This window comes from Puntigrus tetrazona, chromosome 11, assembly GCF_018831695.1.
Source record: "Puntigrus tetrazona isolate hp1 chromosome 11, ASM1883169v1, whole genome shotgun sequence".
Taxonomy (NCBI): Eukaryota; Metazoa; Chordata; class Actinopteri; order Cypriniformes; family Cyprinidae; genus Puntigrus; species Puntigrus tetrazona.
Window position 1 is genome coordinate 14,612,655 of NC_056709.1, and position 11,131 is coordinate 14,623,785.

At 34.2% G+C, this 11,131-nt stretch overlaps 1 protein-coding gene across 3 annotated transcripts in view; it reads left to right on the plus strand.

Moving 5' to 3' along the window:
* Nucleotides 1-8,006, plus strand: part of homer3b (homer scaffold protein 3b) — a 15,473-nt gene extending 7,467 nt beyond the window's left edge. For all 3 annotated transcript variants that reach the window (XM_043252773.1, XM_043252774.1, XM_043252772.1), the window contains 5 exons: nucleotides 2,139-2,275; nucleotides 2,790-2,946; nucleotides 5,635-5,745; nucleotides 6,115-6,195; nucleotides 6,886-8,006. In XM_043252773.1, the coding sequence (XP_043108708.1) occupies nucleotides 2,139-2,275; nucleotides 2,790-2,946; nucleotides 5,635-5,745; nucleotides 6,115-6,195; nucleotides 6,886-7,071 (672 nt within the window). In that variant the 3' untranslated portion in view covers nucleotides 7,072-8,006. The remainder of the gene's footprint in view (nucleotides 1-2,138; nucleotides 2,276-2,789; nucleotides 2,947-5,634; nucleotides 5,746-6,114; nucleotides 6,196-6,885) is intronic.
* Nucleotides 8,007-11,131: the final 3,125 nt, after the last annotated feature.

Below are 11,131 nucleotides of genomic sequence, written 5' to 3' on the forward strand. Positions count from 1 at the left end.
AAATTACTTAAACTAAAATAGATATAAAAATCTATAAAATATATTTATAAACTTAAAATATTTATAAATAAATTATTAAATATATCTAAAAATATAAAAACTGAAAATATAAAAATAAAAGCTAATTCAAAATATTAATAAATGCTATAATAGTATAAAAATAATAAAATAATAAAAATGCGCTATTCCCACTAATTCCTCCTCTAACTAAACCGACTGAATACACTATTGGCTATATGAATTACATTTAAATTTGAGTGGCTATCTAAATTAAAATAAAAACCGCAAATATAAGATAAAAGCAAATTCGAAATATTTAAAAAATACTAAACAAAACGTAAATACTGTGTATAAATAACAACTGACTACAATCTCCTCCTTTTTCAAGTGTTACGATAGCTGAAAATCTAAGGAAAAAAAGCTTTAATAAAAGCATTAATCATTTTTAAATTAGCGTATGCATAATAATATTAAAGTCGCACTACTCCCACTAACATATATGCTAATAACTAGACTGATTTCATTTACGATTTCTAAATAAATTAAATCATTAAAAAGGAAGCCATTTGTTATTGTTGGGAAGCGAGTCTTGAGTGATATTTGGGGAAGATTGAGGTGGTTTGAGCTCTTATTAATAGTGTTGCGGTATCGAGTCCAGCATCATTTTTCAACGGTTCGACGTGGACTCATGATAAAGGGGGGAATATTCTGGAAATCTGTAATCCCTCATTAAAAATGCAGAAATCTGCGAGATGCATTATTGAAGGAACGGAGCTCCCGATTCACTGACTACGCCGCGTCTCCGATTCCTTCTTGCTCTTCCTTTAAATGTATTAAACGCACAGAAAGCTCCGCCTCCAACTCCCTGCGAACCGCTACAGAGAAGGCAAACAAGTCTTCGGCCCGAGCGCTTGGATGAGAAACACTTCCTTTGGGGAGCGGCGAGTTTGAGATTGATGAATTATACAAGCTTTTCTGAGAGCTGGTGTGTAGAGCTGCACAGAAACGTTTGATACGTTACACAGCGAGCGTAAGGCAAAAGAGCCCGGTTCTTTCAGAAGCGCCTTTCTGCTTTTCTCAAGTCTCCATGAGCTGCAGGTTGAAATAAATCCAAAGAACAACAACGTCACACGTTGTTCAATGCCCTGCTTAGTCATACGCGCAGCAGCTGATTGTTGTTCAAAGAAGCTCTTTTTTTTAAATTCTAAAGCACGGGATGGAAAATGAAAGCTCGCTCGGACTCGGACATTTCATGTAAGCGCTAAATCAGCGCTTGCAATTTTAACAGTAGAGACTTCATACATTTTGCATACACAGGATCTTGCAAACAGCTACTCATTAACATTGCATTGAGATAAAATTCTGTACAATTTCAGTTTTCAGTTTTGTGGTAGAGATGCATACCCTAATATTGAAAGGGGTCTTGAAAAGGAGTCTCTTATGCTCACCAAGGTTGCATTAAATACTTATTTATTCAAAAATACAGTAAAAGTTGTTGAAAATAAGTTTAGCATATTTTGCGATGTAATTTTACTCTTCGGTCCAGTCCTCGGAAGTGATATATTTAACTTGTTAATTATATTTATTTTAAGTTTTTGCGATATATAAACATTTTACAATACACACACATTGTACTTAATTTCCTGTAAAGCCGCTTTGCAATGATTTGTAACGTAAAAAGCGCTATATAAATAAACTTGAATTTAATTCAGAGTCACGTGGTTTTTATAGGTGCTGAGTTATTAAGGTAAATATTTTGTGGACTTTTTTTTCAGGATTCTTTGATAAATATGAAGTTCTTTTCATTTAAATATAATTCTTTGTAACATTCTAAATGTTTTTACTGCCACTTTTGACCAGTGTAATGCACTTTTGCTCTCTCTTTATCTATTAAATGCACGCATGCCCCCAAACGAATTAAGAGTATTTCGTGGACACTGAAGACTGGAACAATAATGCTGAAAATTCGGCTTTGGGTCACAGGAATGAATTGCATTATAATATGCATTACAATAGAAAACGCACATTTGAAATATTTCACGATATTAGTGTTTTGAGCGAATGTTTGAGCGCACACGTGCGGCCTCGGTGTCCCTTAAAAACCGAAAGCATTTAAAACCGCTGATGATGTGCATCAGGTGCTGTGCGAGGACCGTCACTCTCCCCCGTTGCTCGGCGTCAACGGCTCCAGCGAGGACAAGCTGTATCGCAGCAAGAGCGCTGATATGGAGGAGTCCACGGAGAAAGAACAGATGAGGAAGATGCTCTCTGAAGGGTAAAACATTCACACCCATCGAATCCTGTTCGTGTTACCTGACGCAAAACTTCATTCGGAGACGAGCTGATTGGTTACGTGACGCATTTTGGCTTTTTATATTATGCTGCACGGTGGCTCGCTCAGACGCACGTGAATCTAATCAGTCCGCCCGACGTAGTTTTCCTCCCCAGTAGTTTTCTGGGCTAATCGGCAGCGTGTTTAACGTCAAAAGTTTTACGTGTTCGAACACGATGTACTTCACCATTCGAATACACTGATGCTGAAAAGTAAAGCCGTTAAAGAAGCTTTAAACCGTCAGTAATCTTTTGCCCACAACCCGTTTCTGATTTTTCTCGTTGTGAAATATAAAGAGAACACGAAAGAAGTGACATTTGAAAACTCAGCCATATGTGCAGCGTTCGCCATCTGCTGCCGTCGGACTAAAATCATTCGATGAAATTTGTCTTTGCCTCGGTTTCCAGAAGGAAGGAGAGGAAGTGTAATTGAAAGCCAGATGTGGGTTCGTTCACAGGTCGATTTGCGAGAGGAACTCGGACGGCGAGCTGTTTTCTCTTCGGGACAGCAACGCTAAGCTGGTGTCCGCTCTTCATGAAGCTAACAGCAACATCGATCAATGGAAAAAACAGTTAGTGGAGTATCAGGAGGAAACCGATCGCCTACGAGATCAGGTGAGGAACGCTCAAAAAACACTTCTCTCTTAAAAAGAAGCTTTTTAGAGAACTTCTCAATAAACACTTATTCACTTATAGTACTTAACTTTGAAAGAAGTTTTCTCAAAACCTTTTTTTTTTATTTTTATCTTTATTAGCACTTACAGAACATTTTTATTTATTTTTGTGTGTATTTATATATTTATTAGGGCTGGGTGATATGGTATATATATATATATATATATATATATATATATATATATATATAATATTAATATACATATATATATATAATATTAATATACATATATAATATTTATATATGTATATATATATATATATATATATATATATATATATATATATATATATATATATATATATATTATATAATATTTTTATTTTTATTTATTTTTTTTAATTGTGATTGTCTTGGTATTTTCTATGCTTTCTGTAATCAAATGTATTTAAAAATTCAAATCCTGCCCAAAGTTGTCCAACAAACAATGTACTTATGTTTAGCCTATGCAAACAAAGTTAATGTGACCACATAGGCTAAGCTATGTATTATGTATTATATTAAAAAAAAGGGTTAAAATCATTATAGCATTGTAACATTACAATATAAAAACTTTAATGTTAAACTCGCTGAACTAAGAATGAAAAAAAAAAATCTCTATCTATAAAATCTAAATAAATAACTGTTTAGTGCTATCATATAAATACACTTACTCACTTGTTTAAACTTCTACACGTGGCACATTTATTGTCCAGCAACAAATATTTTAGCAAATTATATATTTATATTTAATTACTGCACTCCTATTCTATAGTGCAAAAATATATATCCATGACTTTCTGACGATTACAGATGGAGAAAACGCCTGTGAAATGTAAGGAAACACATTAAAGGGTGCTAGCGGCCCGTCTCTCAGAGCATCCGATGGTGATGGTGATTAGCAAAATAAAACTCGGGTTTATGCAACGTTACGATTATTTATTTATTTCTTTTTCTCCCAGAAACGTATTCAAATTCATGCACATTTAATGAGATAATGCCCTATTCGCACGTTTAAACGATTCCAGATTTTTCGAGGAGCCCGTAAAGATGACGTCCACGCGAAGACGTTCTCATGTGTGAATGATTTGTTTTAGCAGTCGCTCGAGCAAACTGTACGTTTCCCCTCCGGCGCTCTTCAGCATTTTTTACATAATCGCACATAAAGGATTCGGCAACACTTTGAAGGCGTACCGAAGCAAACATCAGGCAGGTGACGTATGTGGTTCAGGTCTTCAGAGAGCGTGACGAGGGGTATTTATAGGAAAAGACAATACGCCTTCATTGTCCCGAACCGAGGGAAGACAAATGACCGTGGGGGAAATGAGAGCGCTAAGTTTCTCCCTCCCGTGGCCCGCTTTAGTTTTCCGTGACTAAATATCTGAATATGCGATGCTCAGTCATGACCGGAAAAGAAAAGCGAAAGCATAGAAAACAGGATTTTGTTTCTGCAATATTTATTTAATTTGACTTTACTATACTTTACAGTGGGGTCCAAAGGTCGGCAACCTCATTGATGTTTTTTCCTGTTCTCTTATTGTGCAGTTTATATAACTTAGTAATAAACGTAAAAGTACAGGAGGCATTTAATTTTTTTTTTCAAAAGCTTTTGCTTGAATGATTAACATGTGGCCATTAAATCAACATTGTGTTGCGCATGCATTAAAAAAAAGCATAAAACAGGAAATGACAGAGATTTCTCTTTAAAAGATCAAATAGTTGGACAATTTATATATATATATATATATATATATATATATATATATATATATATATATATATATATATATATATATTTATTTTTATATATATATATATATATATATATATATATATATATATATATATATATTTATTTTTATATATATATATATATATATATATATATATATATATATATATATATATATATATATATTTATTTTATATATATATATATATATATATATATATATATATTTATTTTATATATATATATATATATATATATATATATATATATATATTTATTTTTATATATATATATATATATATATATTTATTTATATATATATATATATATATATATATATATATATATATATATATATATATATATATATATATATATATATTTATATATATTTATTTATATATTTATATTTATATATATATGTATGTGTGTGTGTGTGTATGTATGTATGTGTATATATATATATATATATATATATATATATATATATATATTCATTTAATAGAATGTAATATGAAAAAATAAAAAAAAAAATATATATATATATATATATATATATATATATATATATATATAAATATAACATTATATGAATTAAATACTATTTCAGAATATTAAACTAGTGATATGTATGAAATACTGTCATAATATTAAACTAATAATAATATTTCCTAATTTTTCGTATTTAACAAATTATTTAGAAAGTACTATTTCATCATATTAAACTACATGAATTTATGAATTAATATTTTGAGATATTTGTAAAAAAAATAAATAAATATAGTTTTCCTTTATGCTCACAAACAAACATGAAGAGCACATTTTGAACTTGGCACATGTATATAAAGTCCTTTCTTTACCACAGCATGTTTCTGACGGAAAGCTCTGGCCGTGTTCTGATGGTTTGGTGTTTCAGGTTGCAGAGCTGGAGGCTCAGAGCGGGGTTTCTGTCTCCAGCGAGACGGCCAGCGAGGAGCTCACACAGACTGTGGCGGAGATGGAGGCTCTCATCAGAGCTAAAGATGAGGTAAAGATCGGTGCTAACCGACACCGCAACTATATCTTGCGCTCGACTCTATAGCATGTTGACCATACATTATTTCCCCCAATTGCTTTAAATTGCTGAAGTTTATATGGCCTTTCTTCATGGTATTTGGATCCACTAAAAATCACGACGTACTTAATGCAATCAGTGACACTGAGAGTACAATTACCTTTTGTGCATAATTACTACAAGCACTTCTGTGCATGATTAGGACTTTTGTGATCCTGGTGAACCGTATCTGAGATACAGAATTGCTTCATCAATGAATTACTATACTTTTTAAATGGCACCAAATCATAATTTTTAGGTTTGTACCGGAGTAATAGAGTACAGAATATGCTTCATTTACAGGAAATCAGCATTCTACGGGGCAAGAAACCAGACGTAAATGAGCTGGAGAAAGAAAGAGAAGAAGCCTCTCAGAAGATACAGGTAAGTATTTTCACCAGCTTCAAAAACATTTTTTTTTAATTTATTGATATTATTAATCATTATTTTTAATATTTGTTTTTAGTTTTACTTTTAATTTTAGTTAACGTTTAGTTTTGTAGATGAATCTTTATTTCATCTTTATAAGCATTAATTTTGCTTACATGTATGTATGTGTATATATATATATATATATATATATATATATATATATATATATATATATATATATATATATTATGAATTAATATTTTGTGATATTTGTAAAAATGTAAAAAAATATATAGTTTTACTTTATGCTATTATATATATATATATATATATATATATATATATATATATATATATATATATATATAATTTTATAGTTAACATTTATGTGAGTAAAATGCTTTTTGATAGACTTTGTCATTAAAACATTACAACTTTTAATGTTTGCGACCTTTAATTCTATGCTTTTTTTTTTTTGTCATTGCATACTTGTTTCGTCTTGCTTGGTTTTGTCGTTTTTTTTTCTTCTCTAATTTGCCAAAAACCATTAGGATACTAAATCCTCTTAAAGATCATGTTGACTTTCTTAAAATTGAGACTCTTGACTGGTTCTGGTTCTTCGCACGTTACGTCTTGAGTTCTTGAGTTCCACCTACATTTCTTTTTTCTTCGTGACTTAAGAAAACTTTGTCTTGGCGTTAGGATCTGGAAGAGAAGAACTCGGAGCTGGAGAAACGCGTGCAAACAGCAGAGGGCGCTCTGGCTTCGTCCCAGGACGCTCGGAGCAGGGCAGAGAATGCGGTCCAGAAGGTCATCGACACTTTAGACGTCAAGATCTACGACCTGAGCGACCTGCGACAGAACCTCGCCAAGCTCCTGGAGAAATGACCGCCGCGCTCAGACAATGAGGTAGACGGGATCTCCGGAGGCGTCGTTGCTGCACGACTGAACGGTTCCTCGTGGTAATAACTAAAGAGGTGATAACTAGCATGACGATGTTTGAATATAGGACCCATTCATTCCACATTTGCTTCCTGAGAGCCATGCCGCACAGAACTGGGCCTGTTTGCTTGCAATAGTCACGAGGAAAATCACAAACGGACTAGATTGGTACCCGTTTATTGGTACTAGATATCAATATAGTTGAAATCGTTGTTAAGCTCTGTCATTTGGTTGCGACTAGTTTCCTTATTAGACCAAGGCTTCGAAACAGACGGTCCTGTAGATGTAAGCTACCGTTCGATGTATGCGTCAGTATTGTTGTTAGATACGCGGTTAGAGGCGAAAAATGAAAATGTCTCGCTCTTTTACGGACACCAGCCCGTCTCTGTTAGGACGTCGAGCCACTCGCCGGCTTCCGGTTTCTCGTAGGTCCGCTTAATGTAGGGCTTTTGCGATCGACAGCCAGAGAAACGGGGGAATCTAAGCACATGGCACTAACAAACGTGACTTGATGGTTTTCCGTGTATTCGTTTGAACTGGTCTGAATGCGTCTAATGCGGTTCTGCCAGGTTTTGAAGAGCGCTTCGATTTTTAATTTCCACTTTCTATATTCCATTAGATCGAAACAGCACTTCAAAATGCAACAACCCTTTAGGAAAAACACTTTTTATAGACCACTGTCTCAGCATGCATCTTTATACCGAGTGTTGTAGTGCATATATATATTCGTCCTCTTTTTACAAACGTCTACTTTAACAGTTGCTTTCATTTTAGCTTGCCCCGTAACCTCAAAGACATTTGCACATATGCTATTTTTCTATTGCGTGCCTGTTGTTGCCTGTGGTTTTATATGAATTCCCAATAAAAGTATTTGCTTTGTGTGTGTGTGTATACATGTCCTTTAATGTAACCTTTCTTTCACGGCCGTGAGACTCCTTAAGATAGCCTTTATGATATTTTATAAATAATACTTGGAAAGCTGTTATTAGGTTAAGTTACGTCACATGGTGTGCAAATTAATAAAGCAATAAATCGCTGCGCTGATTGCATTAATCGTGTTTTTGGTGTGATGTTTATTTATGATCATTATGGTGCATGATTTTGAAAAAACAAAAGGGATTCGAAGTAGCCTTTTTGTTGGTAAAGAAGCAATAAATGTTGTGTTTCACTGTTGAATATGGTGGAAAATATAAAGGAGGTTCTCTTTCGCTAAAATATGAGAAATCCAAAGTTGTAATTATGTTTTAACTTTGTTTAATAATTTGTGAGAAGTGAGGTCCGTTAGCTCAAAATGTTTAAATATCATTGCATTAAAACTAAATATTTAATATTAAGTGGCATTTGCAAACAAATAACTAGCACCTAATATGCCTAGTTATATATGATATACATATACGCATAGCCTATATTTTAAAAGTTATGTGATATTTGAAAACTATAAATGACTCAATACCGCCATCTGCTGAAGAGTGAAAGTTTTCTTTAAATCTAAAGAGCAGAAAGGGAACTCAGTATTTTAAAGAAACTTTGATGCTGACAAGTAATTATTGAATTCAAGTGAAACGAAGTTTCTAGTAATCGACAAATAAGTCGAGAAGCACTGATCATTTTAATGACTTTTTTTGTATTAATGAGCATCAAATATAATAGCCTATAAAATACATTTAAAGGACATTTGTGTTTCATTTAAACTTTCAGCATTTCAGCATTTTTTGTGTGCTATTTTCTCGTGCGGACCAAAAAAATATCACCCCAAATACATCATACAAATTATTAATCGCATTATTCTTGTGGGGACATTTGGGAATATCAATTAATAATTTTGTTTTTTATTGCGAAATGACGCGTGGTGCACCACGTGGGTGAAAGTACAACTGTTTTTTTAGCAGTAAAACAAGGTAAGCTAAATAATGCTTATTATTTCATGTGCAGAAATACAAAAACGCAAACGTACATCGCGATGTAAACTGGCAAGTATTACCCGCCATATTGTTTAAATTCAAACGGTTTTGGCGCGCTTCACCGGCCTCGTTATGACGCCATGCACGTTACTTTCTTGTTCTTTTTACTTTTGAAATTCCCTGATCGCTTCGAGAAGACAGCTTAGAAGTTTCAAAAAATTTACCTCGCATTTTCTCTGTTTACAATGTGCTTTACCGAGCTGTGAGGATGAATCTCACAATCTCAAATTTCCGTTTCTGTATGGCGCGGACGACATCTATTGAAGTTTGGCCCTTTACGAGTTGGTATGAGGTGCTTTATTTGTATCGATCAGGTGCCGGATCAAGTCTAATCATAGACGGATGCTCTTCGGGTTATCATGAGCGGTTCCAGTACAGATGCTCTCCTCGTCCTCCTCTGTCCACAGAGAAGGCACATTTATGTCATTTGGCAGCGTTTTCAATAAAGTTGCGGTTCAATAACATCTCCTTGTCTTTTAGGAACGAGTCCACGGACATTTACACCACAAGCTGCATCCCCAAAGCCCACGATATCGCACATGACCCCACACAACCAGACAGTTTCTTCCCACAATCCATCAGGCTCCTCAACAGTCACACCTGAATGGACTTTCTCTTCCATGTGCGTTCTTTCGTATTTATTGTTGTCTTGTATTTTGTGTTGAAAAATGTCCAAATCACCAGGTCTCTAGTCTAAACAAATATGATTTTCTGACTGAAAGCCTCCGCCAGTGCATCTTTCGTGCATAATCAACTCAAGCATACAATAATAACAATTACTATTTAGGGTTTTGGGTATTAGACTTTAGTTTTAGTGACAATGACGCTTAATATCAAAACAAAAATGATATTTCATTGCTCATTTGCAAAGGATATTGTTGTTGCAATCCTGTTTGTTTTTCATTTGTCCATACAGCGTAAGTCAATGTCAGATTTAATGATTATTTATTTAATGATGGATTTGATAACAATAAGTGACACCTATGCACAATGGCTTAAAAAGGACACATTTGTTTAGAGCGCAGACCTTTTTTGCGTTTAGAAAAGCGTGCGCGTTTCAAAGCATGGCGTATGTGTACGATATTTCCTGTCAAAGTGATGTCGTGTTGGAGGTGAATCTGGCACACGACGTCATTACCTCTATAACCACGAGTGTGAAAAGTTTTTATCAGCATAAAAGAGTCTCTGAGGCATGTTATGACAACAGAACACGTCCTACTTACGGATCAAATGTGCGCGTGTGGGGCCCTTCAAGGTTAAATGGCGATCTGGAGCTCACGGCGGGTCAGAATGAGCGTGTCAGGAGGCACTGGTTTCACACCAACCGTATAGGCGTTTAGACCAGCGCATCCGCTAAATATAGGACACTGGCAGAGGTTCTCCAGCTAAACGTGCTGCTGTCTGCCACTAAGAGCCTCTATGCAGGTCTGTGTTTGTGTAGGGCTAGTGTTTGACCAGAGCCTGCGTGTTATCAGACCATCTGTCGAGGTAATGGTGCCACGTCCAACTCGGATCTCGCTTTCTCACACTCAGAACAAACACAACATCTGAGCTGCAACCTTGAACTTCAGCTGTTTGATGTTTACGCAGATTCATATATTCAGATGCGTTTTTCCTATGATTTCTCTCACGTTACACTTTATTGCATTTGCAAGTTCACAGAATTAGGAATACTGCCATGATCATGCTGTAATATATATATATGAGTATATATATATATATATATATATATATATATATATATATATATATATATATATATATATATATATATATATATATATATATAAGAAAATTGTCAGAACTCAGAAACGTATGAACTCTCTCTCTTTCTCTCTCTCTCTCTATATATATATATATATAATGATTTAATTTATCCCGGCAGAAATACAACAATGCATAAAAGAAGTTTATTCAAATAGCTTAAAAAAACAAACAAAAAAAAACGAACACATGCTCCAAGGCGTATTTACACCACCCGGTGGGCGTGGCTACAACTTACAAGGGCGTGTTCTGCTTCCTATTGGTGCGCAGTCGAAAGTGGG